Here is a 19,988-nt window from a genome sequence, read left to right on the forward strand (position 1 = left end):
CTTCAGAACAAAGAGCCACAAACCATTCACGCCCAACTCCAGAGTCCCTGCTGCATCTATCTGAGGGGACCTTTACAGTTATCAACCCAAAACATCATGTGCTCTAAATCTTCACCACCTTGGTTGAGCATTCCCATGTCAGGCATCCTCCTTCTGTGCACCACTTTTGAAATGATCTCTGTGGTGTTTCCTCTGTTGTACTGTGATTACCCATATGGCTAAGAGCTCCTTGCTCCCAGGAGCCAGTCTCACTCATCTCCAAAGCCCTAGCCCCCAGCACAGTGTCTGAAACACTGGGCACAGAAAACACTGAATGCATAAACAAGCCTGGACTCCTTGGGCCCAAGCAACATGAACTGCTCAAAGCTGGAGTAGCCTGCCTTGGGAAGCCAGAGGCCTCGGGAGCACCCTTCACCCTCTTTCACCAAAGCAGTGGACTTCCCCTCAGGGTGGGCCCAACCCCCAATATCAGCAACCCAGTCACACTGGCGACAGAGCAAGTTCTCTTAGCCAGCTTTCCCTGCAAGATTGGAACAGTCGTAATTCCTTCTTTGGTTCTACATCAGATGCTTATATTTGGGGAAATGTTGTATCTTTATGTATCTTTAAACATTAGAACCTTAAAAGGAATGAGCTTGTGCTCCCCACTCTGTCTTTCCCTTTCTGCCAGATGGAGTGCATATGCAATGGTAGGAGCCTGAGCAGCCAGCTTAGTCCATGAGATGGAAGCCTGGGTTTGAGCAAGGAGAGCCACATGATCAATGGAACTCTGTTCCTGGATGACTTCATGAACAGAGCTGCCCTACCAGCTCTGGACTGCCTACTTCCAGACTGTGAAGGGGCAAGGAATAAACTTCTATTTCCTTTCAGCCACTGTATTTTGGGATTACTCTGTTGGAGCATTTTAGGTTGTACTTAAAAGAATGTGTGAGCACTGCCCAGTGATTAACCTAGCCTGATCTTTGTTGGTAAAACGACAATAGTATTATCAACAATTTCCCAACCAAAATAACTAGAATTTTGTCATTACTATATAATTGTAAAGAAAAAGCTATCTTGAGAAGGTGATTTGAATCACGTTGAGTCCAGAGAAGGACAAACAAACTGACCTGGTTTGTTTCATCTTTGAGCATTACAGACATACCTCAGATTTCCAAGTAGCCCAGGCTACTCTTTTCTGACAGTTTGTCTGTGTAAACTCCAGCTTGGCTCTCCTCCTCCAGCTCATTACCTGAATCAAAGACCAAGTGGAAAATCTAATGAGAACCCATAGGGTACCTGCTCCCTAAGAGCTGCCCTTTCAGTCATCCATCAGACACAGGCAAATGCAGAGCCCTGAGCACAGAGCCTGGTACAAAGTAAGTCCTCAGTAAAGGTTAAATTGGAACATTACTGCTGCATGCCAGACACTGTGCTGGACCCTGGAACACAAAGATGAATAAACCCAGTCCCACTCCCTACACTTAGGAATGCCTGCTGACCGAAAGACATAACATAAGGTTGATAAGCACAAGCAATGAAGCTATGCCTGAGTATTATTACAGCACTGACATTCTTCTAGGATGTCCTGGACACCATGCTTCTCATTCCAGACCCTTGCCCTAGGTGACACATGCCCTCCCACAACTTTAGTGACCTCTGATGGATGACAACTGCTAGATCACCACTGGCAGCTCCACTTGAATGTTTTACAGGCACCTACTTTCATCATATTCAAAACTAAATTTATCTTCCCTCCTCAAACCTGCTCACCATCCTGTTCCCTAGCCCACTGGGCAGCATTACCACCCACCAGTCAAAAACTTGGGAGTTAACCCTGAGCCCTCCCTGCCTCTAACTCCCTCATCTAAGTAATCACCAGCTTTGGTCAATTCTACCTCCAAAACATCTCTCCCCATCCCCTGCCTCTAATCTAACTCAAGGCCACCCTCATTTCTCACCTGGATAGTTCTACTAGCCTCTTAAGTGGCCTCCAGGCCCACTCCCTTTAATATATTCTTCACATAGCTAGAGTGATCTTTTTAATCCACCAATCTGATTCTTAAATGCCTTCCTATTAACCTAAAATTTAAAATCCACAGCTAGGTTTAAAAGGCCCCCTAGGACCAGACCACAGACTGCTTCTTTAGTCTTACCTCTCATCTGTCTCCATGTAGAGAACTTAATTTAATATTAAACTGGCTCCCTAGCTTTCCCACAAACTCTATCTCCAACTGAGAATACTCTCCCCTTTTCCAGCCACCACTCCCCAAGCATCCTCAGATCTCAGCTTCCTAGGGGGAAGAAGCCTTCAAAGATTCACCTAGACTGGGTGAGGTGCCTCTACTCAGTGTTTCAGAGCAAGAACTTTTCTGCTTTTCTTCCATCATATCAGAATTGCCTCCATCTCTGTATGTCTCCCATATGAGTCTCTGAGCTCTGGAGGTTGTTGATGATACGAAAAATAACAGCAACAAATACATAACAACATTTACTTTGTGCCAGAAAGCGTTCTCAGGACTTTATACCTACTACCTCATTTAATCTTTGTAACAATCTTAAGAGGCAGATTTTATTCTCATCTTTGCTTTAAGGATAAGGAAACTGAAGCAGAAAGCGAGAAACTAACTTGCCGAAGGACACAGCTGGCAAGCACAGAGTCGGGATTCAAACCCCGACTGCCAGGCTCCACAGTTTACACTTTCAACCACTCAAGCTACCGGATCACTCGCTGTATCCTCAGAACCTATCAGATTCTGAACTGTGGAACGAATGAATGAATGAAATAATACACCGGGACAGAGTCGGCCTCCTATTCGGCCAGCATCTCCTAGGCCTTGGCCGACTGTGCCCTCTAGCCCCGCCGGCCAAAGTGAGCTGCCCCGGCACCCCGCCACCTCGCGGCGGCAGAACGCCCACCCGCCGCGGCGCGCGGGGTCAAGGGGCGGTGACAGCCGGGCGGCGGGGGCGGAGATGCTACCAGCTGGGGTGTCACCCAGCCCAGAGGCTACTCGCGCTCGCTTGCCGGGACTGCAGGTCGGGTCCGCCCGCCCACTCCCCGCCCGCTCGTAGGGCGACGCCCCCCGCCCATCTGCCCCGCACCCTCCGGTCCTGCGGGATCCCCTCAGATCCCCTCAGTCCGGGTTCCCTTCCCAGTCCACTTCCCTCCCCTCCCCCACACAACCGTCCCCCGCCGTCCCGCCGCGCCCTATCCTCCGCCGCCCCCGCCCGACTCCTGGGACTCCCCCCGCCCCGGGTGCTTGCTGACCCTCACCTGCCATGTCCCGGACCCCACCGCAGAGGGAGGTACATCACGGCCGCGAGAAGGCCGGGGACGGCACTTCAGAGCAGACAAAGGGCGCCGCCATGTTAGAGTCGGGCGGAACCGACCTCGCGGGCTTCCCAGCAGCAACTTCCGGCGCATGCGCAGAGTCCGCGGTAGCTGACCCTCGTGAGCAGGCGCATGCGCCTAGTTATCCAGAAGTTCTGTAATACAGTACTTCTGCACTTAGAGTTGTCCTCCTTGTAATCCTTCTTTGGTTTTCTGTTCCGAGCGTAGCAGTAACAGCTTTTGCGTGTTCAGCGCTTACACTATGCCAGACAGTGAAGCGCTTTACGTGCATTATCTCATTAAATCCTCTCACCAGCATAATATTCTCCTCCCCCTTTTGAAAAAGGGAAAACAGAATCTCAAGGTATATGAATTGTCCTTTGTCCCGCATCTTACAAGTGGTGGAGTAGAGATGTGAACCTAGTTGTGGCACCAAAGCTGCAGAACGTTGATTATGTTTTTCTACCTTCTGAGCCAGCCATCACCCCCTTTCCTATTTAGGGCAGATCCAGGATTAGCCTGGGTGTCAATGTGCCTGGAAAGAGGCAGCCTGTAGACTTGACCAGCCCCTCTGTGGCCTCTTTCCAACTTTTCCGCACCTCCAGGCCATTGACTTCTCTACTTCCTAATAGTTCGTGGGCTTTCTCCTGTCTTTTCTTCTGCTCCTGTTTATTTTTCATGATCCGTAATTTTAACAACACTCCCGCCACAACCTCTTGATTCCCCGTCTTTCTGATGGTGGCAGAAGTAAGAGGTCCTGATTGGTGAACTCTATAGTATTCTGAGAGGCGTTACTAGAAGCACAGTCTAAAGACCATTCTTTCAGCCCCTCCAATAATTTTTATAAACACTAAATTCTGTGTATTTAATCCATTTATAATTAAAATGAACCTAGAAAACATGAGGGATCCTTGTGGTGATGGAAATGTTCTGTACCTTGACTCTATCAATATAAATATCCTAGCTGTGATATGGTATGATAATTTTGCAAGATGTTACCATTGGGGGAAACTGGGGAAAGGATGGGGAGGGAGGTGAAATTGCTCTGTATTTCTTATAATTGCATGCAAACTTACAATTATTTCAAAATAAAAAGTTTAATTAAAGAGAAAGCCCAGTGAGGTTTCTATTTCCGCAGGAAACAACCCTCAAAGATGGAAATCAGGCCATTAAATTTGAAGGCGATGCAGATCTAGTCTATTTCATTCAGGAAAAAAGTAGTTAACATAAATTATCACTTATCACAATAAGTATTGTTGACTAGAGGAAAGTGCCTAATGAAGGTAAGGCTTTAGTGGATGGAGTAGTTGCTGTAGTTGACCATTATGTTGGGAGTGAGGACGATAAGGACTGTGGGGTTTGGGGGGAGGGTATAGCTCAATTGGTAGAGTGCTTGCTTAGCATGCATGAGGTCCTGGGTCTCTAATGCCTCCATTAAAAACTAAATAAACCTAATTACCTGCTCCCCAAAAAACAAAACAAAAGAAAACAGGACTGTGGGGTGGACTGGCTATTCATAATTACACTGAAGACTTTCAAGAAAGAAATAAATCCTTTGCTCAAGATGGGGACATTCCTGACAACTTTAAATTTTTTTCTTATCTCTTGTTGCCAAAGGGCTTATATAGTCAAAAATTGGACAGAGTTAGTCCTGTGGGTTGCTAGATTGTAATATAACTGCAATATAAGTTGTATTAACATCCTGGCCAGGTGCACTGAATGGGAACAAGTGGCACTTAGGAATCAAAATGAGGGTGTTTGGGTGGATGCAGATGACTGAGTTCCCCTAACTCCCAAAATTCAAAATTCAATGAAACTCCTTTGCCAACAGAGGCTGCCCCTCCTCCCATCAAATGAGGCCGATTCTACTTTACCAGAGACCATGTGATAACCTCATAAGAGGAATTTATTTTGCAAGAAGATGCTGGTTCCTCTCAGAGGTCACTCCCCCTTCTTTTATCTCCTGATATATATGGAGAGTCCAATTCCATAATGCCCCAGGGAACAAGAACAAAGTCTGACAGTGGAGGTGGCTTTCACATGTGAGAGAGAGAGAGAGAGAGAGAAGGAAGGAAGGAAAGAAAGAAAAAGAAAGAAAGAAAGAGAAAAAGAAAGAAAGAAAGAAAGAAAGAAAGAAAGAGAAAGAAAGAGGGAGGGAGGGAGGGAGGGAGGAAGGAAGGAAGGAAGAGAGAAAGAGAAAAACAGAGGGAAGGACAAAGGAAGAGATGGAGAGTAGGAGGAAGGAAGGAAGGAGGGAGGAAGGGAAAAAAAGAGAAAGAGAAACAGAGGGAGAGAGTGAGAGCCTTAGCTAATAAATTAGCTGAAACCTAGGGATTAGAGGTGTTAACTGGATTCTAAAGGTGTTAGGTCAAGGAAGAAGGAAGATTACATTAGTCTTGGCTAAATTTATCAATATAAATGCACGTTACAGAGAAGATTTGGGAGTTTTAACTAACCAGTTGAGAATGGTCCTAAAGAGCACAGTTGGTTGAATGAAATCTGGACCCAGCAGTGGTCTTCATTAAATGATGTCGAGATGCCAGAAACTCCTTAAAGTAATCGAAACAAAGAAATCCAAAAATTTGGGCTAGGTGTTGAGACAAGGCAGGAGCTAAGTATACGTGTGTTGATTGAATAGGTGGAGGATTGACTTGCCTGGTTTCTCACTAGGGGCTGTTATTAACGAGTTTCTTTTCCCCCATCCCCACTCCCAGTCCCAGCTTAACGATCAGCAGACACACAGGGCCCTTCACTATCTCTGGACCTTCTCAGCCTAAACCTCATCCACCCCCTACTCTAAAGCTCAGTCACTATTCATATGTGGGCTACTTCGATTTTCCCAACAAGGAGACTTTTAAAGTGGTTGGCCAACTTGTGGATATAAATTTGAAGCACAGCAGATAAACTGACATATATCTGTTCATACAATTTAGTTTATCAACTTGATTACAAGCATATTGAAAATCACAAATTTTATAACAGTATGTTAATTTATAAAGGCTTTTTTCCCCCTCTGCTCACCTGTCATGTAATGGTTTTCTTTGCTTTTCACAGACATCCTTGGCACACGTCCTTGACATTCACTTTTATATTCCTTTCCATTTTGAACTTTTTAACCTAGACACAAGAGTAGCTAAAATAATGAAATATTTTCTAGTTGCCTGTCATTCAGATTCAACAGCTAAGCTTTGCTAAATGTACTTAAGATACCCTTCCTTTTTTTTTTTTTTGATTTCTGAAGTGTTTTAAAACAAATCCCAGATAAGTCATCCCATCTTTGTATATTTCATTGTGCAACTCTTAAAACAATGACCTTCATTTCTGCACTACCTTGACCATGCCTAACAAAATGAATATTCTTTGGAATCATTTAATATCCTACCATAATCAAATTTCCCTAATTTTCTCGAAATGTCTTTTTGTTTACATCAGGATTACATTGGGATAAAATCCTCTCATCGCAGTGACAACTGGGTGGGAAGTTTGGTGGGGTTTTGTTTGTTTTGCCTTTGAGTCACTTTTATTCCAAAATAATCCTTTCTCCTTTTTTTTTTTTTTGGTTTGTTTATTTTGTTTTTTTGTTCCATTTCATTGATGGGATCTCTTGTCCTATAGAATGTCCCACCTTCTGGATTTCTCTATTTGCTTCCTTGTGCTGTCATATGATTAGCTCCTTTGTCCTTCATTTCCTGTAAAATAGCCCTAGAGGGCTGAGTAGATTCAAGAATACATCTTTGGTGCTGCTGAGTGCTAAACGACATCTTTAGTGATGCTAAGACATATGTGAGTTCTGGTGGCAGCAGCCTAATTCCTTCTTTGGAAATTTCCTCCTCAATCTTCCATGCAATAATTTCTTCCTTTTTAAATTTTTTTATTATTTTGGGGAGGAGGTAATTAGGTTTTCTTTCTTTCTTTTTAGTGGAGGTACTGGGGATTGAACCCAGGACCTTATGCATGCTAGTCATGCACTCTACCACTGAGCTATATACTCTCCCCCGTTTCTTCCTTTAAAGATGCTTGTCTGAGTCAATAATTTCATGATAGATTATAAAATGATGCATTTTTGTCCCTATCATTCTTTCAACATTTATTGGCTGGAATTCTTCTGTAAACAAGAGCTTTTCCTCATCAACTAGGGCCATATGATTACCTGGAAAATTAGTTCATACAGGGAAGACAGGATAGAGCTCATTTTTTAGAATAACAGCTTTAGTGAGATATAATTCATATACCATGCAATTCACCCTTTTAAGGTATACAACTCAGTGGTTATTAGTATATTCACAGTTGGGCAACCATCTCTGCTGTCTAATTTCAGAGCATTTTCATCACACCAAAAAGAAACCCCATACATATTAATAGTCACTCCCCATTTCTCCCTTCCCCCAGACCCTGAAAACCACTAATCTACTTTTGGTCTTTATGGCTTGGTGCCTATTCTGGACATATAATAAAATGGAAGCATGCAATGTATTAACTTTAAAAACTGGCTTCTTTCCCTTATATTTTAAACTTCATCCATGTTGTAACGTGTCGGTACTTCACTCTTTTTTGTGGTAAAATAATATTCCATTGTACAGCTATATCACATTTGGTGTATCCATTCATCTGTTGAGGAATATTTGAGTTGTTTTCAGTTTTGCTATTATGAATAACAACGCTATGAACATTTGGGTACAAGTTTTGTGTGGACCTATGTTTTCACGCTTCGGTATATACAGAAGAGTGAAATGGCTGGGTCTTGGGGTAACTCTATCTTTAACATTTTGAGGAACTGCCAAATTGTTTCCCAAAGTGACTGCACCATTTAACAATCCCACCAGTAATCTAAGAGGGTTCCAGCTTCTCCAGATCCTCACTAGCACACGTGATTGTCTTCCTATTGTTCATTTCCTTTTTTTTTTTTTTATCTTGTTGTTGTTTTGGCGGGGAGGTAATTAGGTTTATTTGTTTATTTTTTTAAATGGAGGTACTGGTGATACACTCTACCACTGAACTATATTCCCCCCCCCATTTCCTTTTAAGTTTCAATTTTCAGAGTAGGGAGATGTTCTTGTTACTTCCACTGGCATCCAATGAGAGTCCTCCCCACTCACTTTTTTAAAAAATACTTTCTGAAATTTAGAATAAATTTAGATTTATTGAAAAGTGCGAAGATAGTACAGCAAGTTCTACACCCCACGCCCAGTTTCCCCATTGTTAACATCTTACGTGGCCATGGAACATTTGTCAAAACTAAGGAAATAACATTGGTACATGACTATTAACTAAATTCCAGACTTTATTTGGATTTCACCAGCTTTCCCGTTAACGTCCTTTTTCTGTTCCAGGATCCAGTCCAGAGTCTCACATGGCATGTAGTCATCACATCTCTTTAGCCTCCTCTAGACTGTGACAGTTTCTCAGTCTTTCCTTGTTTCTCCTGTTCTTGACAATGTGAGGAGTATGGGCAGATATTTTTTAGAATGTCCTTCAGTTTGTATCTTCACAATGTTTCTTTCATGTTTCGAACAGGGTTATGGGTTTTGAGGAAGGAGACCACCTATTTTTTTTCTTAAAAAAAAACATTTTTTGGGGGGAGTAATTAGGTTTATTTATTTATTTTAATGGAAGTACTGGGGATTGAACCCAGGACCTCAATCATGCTAGGCATACACTCTACCACTGAGCTATACCCTCCCCCCAACTTTGGTTTTAAATTGTGGTTAAATATACATTGCCCAGTCACTTTTTTTTTCTTTTTTAGGGGGTAATCAGTTTTATTTTTATTTATTTATTTAGTTAGTTAGTTAGTTCTTTATTTATTATTTTTTTATGGAGGTACTGGGGATTGAACCCAGGATCTTGTGCATGCTAAGAAGTAACTCTACCACTGAGCTATAACGTCCATTCCCCCACTCACTTTTTAGATCATCTAACACAGGCAACAAGATTTAGCTTGAATTTAATTTTGTTGATTTCTTTTTTGATATTTGCAGAGTGTATCAGTTTTCTCTCGTTGCTGTAACAAATTACCAGTCTAGCAGCTTAAAGCAACACAAATTTATTATCAGTCGGTCAGAAGTCCAACATAGGCTAAAATCAAGATGGTGGCAGGAAGATTCCTTTATAGAGGCTCCAGGGGAAAAACCCCTTTCCTTACTTTTGCCGGGTTATAGAGGCTGCATACATCCCTTGGATCATGGTCCCCTTCCACCATCTCCAAAGCCAGTGTTTAAAATAAGACAAGCCCAAAATGGAGCTGCTTATGCTAAGCCCCACATCACCAAACAGAGACTTGAATTAATTGTGGTTTCAGCTGTCCCAGAAATAGAATTTTAAAGCAGTCAATCAGGGCTCGCCTTACTGGCACCAGTTAGGTAATCTGCCTGATAGATCCCAATTTTCCCCAGAAGGAAAGTAACCTGGCTATATAACCTGCTTCTTTGCCTAGTATTACTTCCTATTCCTCCTCCTTTCTGCCTGTAAATCTTTCATCTTGTTCAGCTCCTCAGAGTTTCTCTCTTCTAGATTGGACGCTACTTGATTCAAATCGATTTTTATTCAACTAAACTCTGAAAATATTTACTATGCCCTAGTTTCTCTTTTTAACACCAGCAGTGGCAGATGGAATCTCCCTCTTCATAGGTCCCTGGCCTTGTCCCCCTGATTGTCCCATCTCTTTCTAAACCAGCCAAAAAGTGTTCTCCAATTTCAAGAACTAGTGTGATTAAATCATATTCACTCAGGTAATCCAGGATAATATCCCCATCTCAAAGTCCATGTCTCTGATATTGTGATATATATTAATCTTCCAGTTCCTGGCACAGATCTCCTAACACCCTTGGAATTTCCCAAGGGAGGAGAGTGAGAAAAAGTGTCCTTTGTCACGTTAATGAGGTGACTTTTGGAAAGCCTACCTGGGTTTCCTAAGGATGCGGGCCGGGGAACCAATCATGTGATTGGAAGGTTGAAACTGTTAGTCCCACCCACCGACTGACCTCCGGGGTAGCAAGAGGGGCTGGAGATAGAGTTCAATCACATATGGCCAGTGATTTAATCAACCGTGCCTATGTAATTAAGCCTCCATTAAAACCCAAAAGAACAAGGTTCAGAGAGCTTCCGGATTGGTGAACACGTGGAGACTGGGGAAGAGTGGTCCTCTCAGAGCGCATGGAACCTCCTTGCCCATCCCACATACCTCGCCCTATGCATCTCTTCCATCTGGCTGTTCCTGAGTTATATTCTTTCGAAATAAACTGGTCATCTAGTAAGTAACATGTTTCTCTGAGTTCCATGAGCTGCTCTGGCAAACTGATCAAACCCAAGGAGGAGGCTCTAGGAACCTCCCATCTATAGGCCAGAAGCACAGGTGACAACAAGGACTTGTGACTGGTGTCTGTGGCAGGGGTAGTTTTGTAGGACTGAGCCCTTAACCTGTGAGAGCCGAAGCTATCACTGGGTAGTGCAGAACTGAACTAGTTCGGTACTGTGGGGGAAAAAAGGCCACATCAAAGTTGGTGTCAGAATCAGAATATCCTTAATCACACCTGCAAAGGTAGCATTTTCACAGGGTCTGGGGATTAGGTCATGGACATTTTTGGAGTACCATTATTCTTCTACCATACATAGTTACTTCTTACTTACAGTAGTTATACTGTTTCCATTTAATGAAGCAATACCAATTTTCCTCTGAAGGTATGTGGGCCTCCATATCAGTAAACAAAGGATGTGGCTGCCATCAAGCCATCAGCTCCCGTAGCCACCTCCAATGGTACATACACCCTGAGGGGATTCAGGATGGAGAAAAACAGGATACTGGCCCTAGAGAGTTAAGTTGCACACCAAAGGAATAATTTCAATAAGCCCAGACCCTTGCATCTTCCCATACATAAAAAAGCGCCAAATGTATCAACTTGAGATGTCTTGTTTTCTTTAACAGTCATCTTTTGATGTTCTATCTGTTTGGGGTTGTTTGGTTTGTTTGATTTTATTTTTGTTTTTGTTTTTGTTTTTGTTTTTCTGGCAAAAACTCCAGTATGTCCTGGCTCCTCCCTACCTCTTCAGAACAGTCCCTCAGAGCTAGCTATCTGAGAGACTATCTCCTGGGCTTAAGGCCTCAGTAAACCCACTAAGTAAAACAATTTTTATTTTGTGCATTTTTGTCAATCAACAAATATTTTTCTTTTTCAGTTAAAAACAGTTCATTGAGGAGGGTGGGTATAACTCAGTGGTAGGGCACATACTTGGTATGCATGAGGTCCTGGATTCAATCCCCAGTCCTTCCATTAAAAAAAAAGTAATTAAAAATGTATTTAATTTTTTAAGTAAATAAATAAAAATAAAAATAAACAGTTGATTGACTTGCAAGATGCTGTAGACGGGATGCGTCTTCCCAATTGGTATTTTGAGACCTAATCCCCAGTGTGATGCGATTAGGAGGTGGGGCTTCTGAGAGCTAAAGTCATGAGGGTGGAGCCCTCGAGATGGGATTAGCACCCTTATAAAAAGAGACCCCAGAGAGCTTTCTTGTGCTTTCTGCCAGGTGAAGACACAGTGAAGGCAGCCATCCATGATCCAACGAGCAGAGCCTCACCAAACACTGGACTCTGCAGGCACCTGGACCTTGGACTTCCAGCATCCAGAAGCGTGAGAAACAAGTGTTTGTGGCTTAATTCCCCAGTCTATCGCTGCTTAAACAGACTGAGACATATTAAGTAGGTAGTGTTCCACGTAGTTCTTAGGCAGGAAAAAGCAAAACAAAACAACTGAAAACTGGGGAGGCAGCCAATGACTGAGTTTTGGGAAACCGAGGCCTGGGTGAGAAGGTTCCAAGGCTTGTCCTAAGCTAAGAAGCAGCTGGAGTTGGAAGAAATCGTGTCTGTTTGGTAGAAGGCCCGCCTCCCAGGGACCCGACAGCAATCCTGTTGACATAACCCCAGTGGATCAAAACAATCCTTCAACTGCCCCAGGCCAGTTCCTGTGGCTCCTGGTGGAATTCACTCAGCAGATCCGGATCCAGTAAACATAAAAGGTCTGGTCCTTGGGTGGGGAGCTGCATCCTGGAAGAGGCTGCCGAAAACTGCTCCTTCTGCTAGTGCTAAGCGAGGCGCTATGGCAACAGTAACAGCCCCCTCAGAAGACCCCCAGGACCAGAGAGTCAGCTCCAAAGTCAAGGGCCTTGAGACAGACCTGGAGACCAGCTCAGGTAAGAGGTGGCAGAGAGGGCCTCAGCCCTGCAGCTGAGGGCACTGGGGAGGCCGTCGGGAGGCTGGAGGCAGAGGGCAGATACCCTCCGTCTGGGGCCGCCAGGATTCTTAAGCCATGGGTGGGCTTTATCTACAGTTGACCCTTGAACATGGCAAGGGTTGGGGGCACTGACCCTGCGTACAGTCAAAAATCTGCATTTAACTACCGTATACTGTCGTCCCTCCACATCCAAGTTTCCACATCCACCGATTCAACCCATTGGGGTTGTGTGGTAATTGGTATTTATCAAAAAAATCTGAGTACAAGTGGACCTCCAGTTCAAACCTGTGTTGTTCAAGGGTCAACCATATTTCCTGTGTTAACCAACCTACCAGAACGTAAGCTTCCTTCTGAGACTGTGTCGAGGCGAGGAGCACATAATTAAGAGAATGGATTTGTTTATTATTTGGGTAACTTGAAACGTTACTTTTCTAAGAGCACAGGCTTTGGATTCACAGAGACCTGCTCTGGCACTTGCTTGATTGAGAAATTGATTGATTGGTTTGGTTCATGGCGTCTTCTCCCTGTTTGGTGGAGAGGACAGAGCCGGGATCCCCAGAGCGGCCGGGATCAGTAGATAAGATTATTCAGGAAGGGGGAGAACAGCTCAGTGCTCCCTGAGAACCATCAACATTTGCATTAGCGGAGCCTCAGTTTCCTCATCTGTAAAATGTGGCCGAGACTTTTCTCTCACTACTCACTCAGCACAGTCCGTGGACCTTCAGCACTGACATCCCTGGGAGCTTGTTAGAATGCGGACCCTCAGGCCCTGCCCCAGACCCACTGTATGAGAATCTGCCTGGTAACAAGATGCCCAGGCAGTTGGTGTGTCCAGTGGAGTTGACAGGCTCTGATGCAGTGGGCTCTGTGCTCCTGGAAGGCGGAGGGCTGATACAGGGGGAAGCTAGGTTTAATCGCAGGTCTCCCCAATGCTGAAAGATGCCTGCACTTAGGCCCCACTGTCTTCCCGTCACTGTGTGTCCACCAATGTGCAGTTAAATCTTTGTTGAGTGAATGAACAAATGACTTCATGAAACCACATCCTTTGCTGTGCTAACACAAACTTTTGATTTTTCCCTTCCCTCTAGATGGAAAGCCAGCTCGCCATCAGAAGATCATCCCCAAAGCTCACCTAACTTTCGTTATCGACTGTGCTCATGGGAAACAGCTGTCCCTGGCAGCGCCCCCAGCACCACTCCGAGCTCCGAGTCCCAACCTAGGATCTGTCATCCCTCCAATGAAGACCTACATCTTGTTCTGTGGGGGAAACCAGCCTCATCTGACTCAGGAGGCACCCACAAGTGATGGGGGCCTTGCCCAGGCCACGGGCACCCTGCCACCCTGCAGAGAAACTGTAGCCCCAGCTGCCTCCCCAGCCAGCCCACCCTCCCTCCCGGAGGTTCCTGAAGCCAAGGGGAGCCCTGTGAAGAGGTCTTCAGCTTGGGGAAGAGTCATAGGCTCACTTAAAGCCCTCTCTTCCTGTGTCTGCGCGCAGGCTGATTAACCGGAAGGGGCTGGCTGTGAGAGGAAGGGGCTGGCACCCCAGGCTCCGGGGCACAGTGGATGCAATTTCCAGGGTCCACTCCCTCTTCCCCAGCCAAGCAGAAGTCTTTTGTGCTTGAGCCAAGGAAGGGACATCAGATCCCTAAAGGCCATCTGAAACGGGACGCACTCAAGAGTATCCTATGTACTCCTTCCTTTCTGTCTTTGTTAGCCTTTCATTGGAAGCAGGGTAAGGCACCGCCACATGGAAAGAGACTAACTCATTCCCACAGCAAATTCTAATGCAGCATGTTCCACGTGCCGGGCCCTTCAAAGCCTAGAGAAGATATAGCTTTCTTGGAGCTAGTATTCTTGGAGGTGGGGGAGAAAGGTTAAACAACTGAATAAAGATGGTTTTGAACAGTGTAACGAGTGCTGTGTAGGAACTGAGACCAGGTGCTGGGGTGGAAAATGAGGAGGTAGAGAGCTTTTCTGACACAGTGGTTGGGAAAGGCCTCTGAGTGGGTAACAAAATATGATCTAAAAGATGAGAAGGAGCCAGCACTGAGAACCATCTTCGCTCAAGCCACCGGGTTGGCATCCCATCCCAGAGCAGGAGTCAGGACCCATCCCCAGCACAACGGGCAGGTGCTGCACATTGGCTGTTGCCATCTTGGCACGCATGCAAGTGTGTAGGTCACCAGGGATCACCAGGTGGGTATGGCACACAGGATGGGAAGTTCAAGGGCCCAGGTGGGATGGGAAATAAGCAGAAATGGCTTGTCAAGATGGGGCGGAAGTGCACAGAAAGGGAATGGAGTATCATGTTTGAACAAATGGAAACAAGAGACATTATTTATTGAGCATCTTCTGCATACCAGGCCCATCCTGCCTCTTAGGGATACAGAAAACAGTTGGGGGCTTAGTCTCTGCCCCACCAGGCGGTCATGGTCCCCAAAAGGAAGCGGGGGTTGCTGTGAGGGTAGGTGTAGGTCTGAGAGATGCACAGAGCTGTGTGGAACTCAGCTGGAGAGTGTCTCAAGGCTCTTAGGTTAAAATTGCTAAATGTTCATTTATTCAATGACTATTTTACTACTTTCCTACAAACACTAGTGGCTAACATAGATGGACCATTTGCTCTGTGCCAGGAGCTAACAGTCTCCAAGTGCCAGTATAGGGAAGCACTATTTTTGTATCCCTCTCACTGGTTAGGGAGCCGAGACAGACAGATTGAGGAATGCCCTCAAGGTCTCACAGACTGGGCCAGTTGGGATTAGAACCTAGGCCAGCCTGGTGCTCAAGTTCTTGCTCCTCACTGTAGAGCAGACAGCCTCACATCCTGGCAGGGTCTCTTCTAGACCAAGGGGATCTAGAGAGAGCAGACATAACCCTGTCCTCAAGAAGCTCACTGCCTGGTTGGGGAGGCAAGGAAGAAAGTGCCTGTAGCTGTAGCTTCAAATAAGTGCAACAGTAAGGGCACACAGAATGATGATGGGGCTGGAGAGGGTCCCCAGCTCACTCTGGAGAGGAGATCAGGGAGGGCTTCCTGCAGGAAGTGATTTCCAAACTAAGATCTGACCAGTGAGTGAGTCATACAAAGGCAAGGGGGCAGGGGTGGGGCATGTTTCAGGAAGAAAGGCCAAAGTCATTCAGTCTGGCTGGAGTATTCATTCATTCACTATTTCTAGACACTCACTGTGTGCTAAGCTCTGGGCTAGACCTTGGGATGGTGCAGTGATAAGATGGACAATGTCTGGTCATAAAGGAGCTTATCCTCCAGCTGGGGGAGACAATGTGTGTGCATACACACACACACACACGCACACGCACACGCACACACACACACACACACACACACACGAAGCAGAGAAGCCAGAGAAGTGACAGGGACCATATCACATGAGGCTTTGCAGGCCACGATGATATCTTTGCATTTGATTCTGAGACGGGGACTGTTGGAAATTGTGAGTAGAGAGTGACATGACCAGATCTACCTTAAAAAAAAATTCCTCTTAGCTCTTATGCTGGGATAGGAAAGCAGGGGAGGAAGCTGAGAAGACTGCACCTTAATCCAGCCAAAAGGGAGGTGATGGTCCGAACTAGAGAGGTGGTGACAGAATAATCTGGGTCATATACACCCCCTCCTCTCTCCTTCCCTCGCTGAGAATCACTGGACTAGAAGAGCCCAAAGACATGTCTGCAAAGGGAGTTTGAGACCCATAAGGAAAAGGGTGAGGCCTGTGGCTGCAGGTCTCACTTTTCGCCAGCAGGTGGCACCCTATCATCAGACTGGAGGGCATCACCTCCTGGTCTGAGTGGAGAGGGTGGAATCTGCGGGTGAGGGGCCAACGCTATGGGGCCAGCCGCCCAGGGGGATCAAGTTTTCAGAAACCAACCTTTCACTCTAACCAACATTCCTCTCATCCAGAATAATGGCTATTGATATCTTTATATGCACCACACAGTACCTCAGCTCCTCTCTCACCAGACCTGTGATGTGGGTACAAATTTTGTTGCCATTTTACAGATGAAGAAACTGAGGCACAGGGGAATGAAATGACTTGCCCAAGACCACCAATTAGAAAGAGGCAGAGCCCAAATCCAAACCCCAGGGAGTGTGACATAGCATCATCACCCCATATTATGCTGTAGGTGTTCTGTTCATATTTGTTGAATGAGTGAAAAAAGAATGAGCATTCTCCAAGGACCCAGCCTAGGGCTTGGCAGTGTGCAGGGAGTATTTGGGAATCGAACAAGTGAGTGAGGCCCTCACTGAGAAGGGGCACACAGGTGGAGGAGAACAGTTCAGTCTTTTCACCACAGTCCTGTGAGGGGCTGTTCAACCACCTCCATGGAAGGGTGCCCCTGGGTCCAGCCCTGGAGGGCCTCAGAGCTCAGGACTGGCCTGGCTGGCTGCTCACAGTGAGCCCCAGGCCAGCTGTGCTGACTGTAAACAGCACCCCCTCCCTTGCCCAGGAACTCCTGCCTCGGGCATCAACCCAGTGGACTCAAGTCACCATGACCCTCAGGACCCACTCTTGTTTGGTGGGGGGAGGGTCGGGGTGGGGGAAGGGTAGGGTAGTGGAAGCTTGGTTTTCCTTGTTCAGAAAACAAGCACCGTGCTTTTAACAGCTTAGCATTTATTGAACTTCTACTAAAATACCATCTCTCTTCAGTTCCTCACAGCAGCCCTGGGAGGGTGGTAGCTGATCTTTATTTACACATGAGGAAACTAAGGCTTCCAGGGGCTTCTTTCCTCCACCTCCACTCCCGGGGCCCAGAGAGTTCTTCCAAGAAAGAACCTACCTTTTAGCCGTGCCTTCACCTGCTTTTCCTGGAGAGAAGACCCCAGGTACAGGGCAACTTCTCTGCCCTCCCAGCCCAAGTCTTGGTCTCAGTGGAGCCAGGGACAGTGTGAGTGAGGTGGGATGTCAGGCTCCAAATCTAAATTAAATAACAGGGCTCTAAAGGAGCCCTTCTGAGTGTTTCTAATGCATGGCATATGTGAGCTACTGTCAACAACCATGTGCCAAGCCCTTTTAAGGGCATTCAAAACAACCGTAGCAGGTGGATCCTATTAGCACCATTTTACAGATAGGGCAACTGAGGCACAGAGAGATTAAGTTACTTACTCAAGATCACACAGCTCAAAAGCAGCAGAGTCAAGATTTGAACCCAGGTGGTGTGGCTCCAGAGTCCACAATTGACCCTCCACTCTTTACTGAGGATTGTTAGCTTTTAAAAAAATTCTACAAACATTTGCTTAGCTCCTTTCCCATGCCAGGCTTGGGAGCAAGGGGACAGAATAACGCATCTTCTGCACTGCAGAACCAGGGTCCAAGGCAGATGGAAGTGGATGGAGGCAGGAGAGGGAGGGGTACAATGTGGGAGGTGGGTCAGGGAAGGGTGGCCATGGTGATGGGAAGGGGGTTCATCTGGTATAGAAGCTCTGGTCTGAAGTTCTGGAAGCCTGGGTCTCCATCTCATCTCTACCACTGCCTGTGTGACCCTGGGCAAGGCCCTAACCCTCCCTGGGCCGAGGTCTCCCCATCAAACCTTAAGGATTTTGGTGTGACTCCCAGAGGAGACAGGGCTGGCCAATCAAGCCTCAGGGTCTTCCCTCAGCCCTCACACATGTGCTCCTTTTGTCTGAGTTTGAGTTTCTTCTTTTCTTTTCTTTTCTTTTTTTTAAATGGAGGGACTGGGGATTGAACCCAGGAACTCATACATGCTACGCATATTCTCTACCACTGAACTATGCCTACCCCCTAGTTTGAATTTCTTTTAAAGATAAGTTTTGGGCCTAGGGTTCTTGGGCTCTGTGACTCTGAGCTGGTAGCTCTGGAGGACTTTCTGGAGGAGGAAGTTTCTGGCCTGGGCTAGGATTTTTAAAGTGATGGAACCTCCTAGGTCCTCCACACCCCTCTGGCACCACCTGAGCTGGACCTTCTCATGGGTCTCTAACCTTGGAAGGCTGCGTCTTTTCAATCTTCCCTGCCTCCTGTCCATGCCCACCTCGAAAGCAAAGGAGGTAGGAACTCCCCTTTCTTGTACAAGATGGGGACAGGGGAGGTGCCTCTGCCCTTTGGATTTAGAGGACTTTTAGAGCCATACATAAGGATTCAAATTCTAGCCATGTCACTTCCAAGCTGGGTGACCTTGGGCCAGTTGCTTGACCTCTCTGAACCTCCTATTGTCCTTGCTACCCACCTTGTGGGACTGTTGTGGGGATGAGCAGTGTGTTTGGCACACGCTAGGTGCTCAATGAATGGGGCTGCTATAATTATTCTTCCCGGGGTGGGGGCGGGGCGCAGGGCCAGCCGCCAGGCCTATATTTAGCCTGGAAAGGGTAGGGGGTGCGTGGAGACAAAGTGCAGCGGCGGCAGCCAGCCGGGGAGCCAGTGGGTGGAGCCAATGAAATACAGCCTGCAGGTCCCACCTCCCCGCCCCCCCTCTTTCGCAGGGTCACCTTGACAGGAGGGCTCCTTCAGTCTAGACGCGCCCACTCCCAACCCGGCCCCCCCACCCCTGGTTCTGTCTGCTGCGCAGCCCTCATCTCCTAAAACCGAGCCCTGGAGAGGGGGCTGTTGGAGTCTGCCGGGTGGGGAGTATTCGGCCCCACTGGCCACTTGGGGAGCCGCCCTCTTTCCCAGCCAGGGCCGCCCGCGGCCCAGCTTCCCCGGCTCAGCGGCTCAGCGAGGGACGCTGCTGGGGTTGGGATGCCAAGGTGAGCCTGACCCCAAGTAGGGGTCGAAGGAGCAGGGAAAGCTGGTCCTGCTCCTCCCCCCAACTCCACGCAGATGAGTGTCGGGCTGCAAATAGCCCAGTGGAATCAGTGAGTCACAGAGGCTGGAAATAACGAGCCCCCTCAAGCCCTTGCCTCCTTTGGTGTGCGGCTACACTGGGGAGCGCCTGGCACTCTGATTTCAGTAGCACCTGATGGTGTGTTTGGGGTGTGTGTGTAGGTACCTCCAAGAGCACTCCCTGAACTAGTCAGCTGCCCAGCCAGATTCCAGCCAGGCTTTGCCCCTGGGACTGTGTGATCCTAGGAGAGTCACTCAGCCTCTCTGGTCCTCAGAACTCATCTGGTACAAGATAGGCTTCAAGAGGGCAGGCAACCCAGTGCAGCTGGCCCATCTTTTGGTGTCCCTGTGCCTGGGACAATGCCTGGTAGGCAGTAGCGGGGGCTGGCGGTTGGAAGAGAAGGTGATGCAAAGTTTTTCATGGACATAGTTCCCGGATTACTGCCCAACTGGGTCTGGGAGCCAAGGCAGGTGACCAGTGGGCACCCACATTTCTGTGAGGTCTTTAGCTACCACCTCTGCCCCCAAATCTCAAGAAAGGTGTGTATGTTTACCCTGGGTCTTCCCACTCCTGCTGCCTCCAGCCTCACCCCGAGTCTGAGAACTTCAGGCAGTGGTCTCCAGAAGTCCGTGATTCTGTTGTTTATTGTGTGTGCAGTGTACAA

At 46.9% G+C, this 19,988-nt stretch overlaps 2 protein-coding genes across 2 annotated transcripts in view; one reads left to right on the forward strand and one right to left on the reverse strand.

Moving 5' to 3' along the window:
- The window catches only part of ZBTB17 (zinc finger and BTB domain containing 17), a 29,542-nt gene extending 26,143 nt beyond the window's left edge, over positions 1-3,399 (reverse strand). The window contains 1 exon segment of the mRNA XM_032495260.1: positions 3,254-3,399. Coding sequence (XP_032351151.1) covers positions 3,254-3,260 — 7 coding nt within the window. The 5' untranslated portion in view covers positions 3,261-3,399.
- An 8,699-nt stretch (positions 3,400-12,098) lies between these two features.
- Positions 12,099-14,446, forward strand: SRARP (steroid receptor associated and regulated protein). The gene is made up of 2 exons (XM_006188246.3): positions 12,099-12,497; positions 13,627-14,446. Exons 1-2 carry the CDS (start codon positions 12,404-12,406, stop codon positions 14,040-14,042), a joined length of 510 nt encoding a protein of 169 aa, XP_006188308.1. The 5' UTR covers positions 12,099-12,403; the 3' UTR covers positions 14,043-14,446.
- The last annotated feature ends 5,542 nt before the right edge of the window (positions 14,447-19,988 follow it).

The sequence above is a fragment of the Camelus ferus genome, chromosome 13 (assembly GCF_009834535.1).
Source record: "Camelus ferus isolate YT-003-E chromosome 13, BCGSAC_Cfer_1.0, whole genome shotgun sequence".
Taxonomy (NCBI): domain Eukaryota; kingdom Metazoa; phylum Chordata; class Mammalia; order Artiodactyla; family Camelidae; genus Camelus; species Camelus ferus.

Excerpts from the sequence above, each read along its gene's own strand:
- SRARP (XM_006188246.3), top strand. The coding sequence starts at position 12,404 with ATGGCAACAGTAACAGCCCCCTCAGAAGACCCCCAGGACCAGAGAGTC. Across the intron at positions 12,498-13,626 it reads AGACCTGGAGACCAGCTCAG|ATGGAAAGCCAGCTCGCCAT; the intron begins GTAAGAGGTGGC and ends CCTTCCCTCTAG.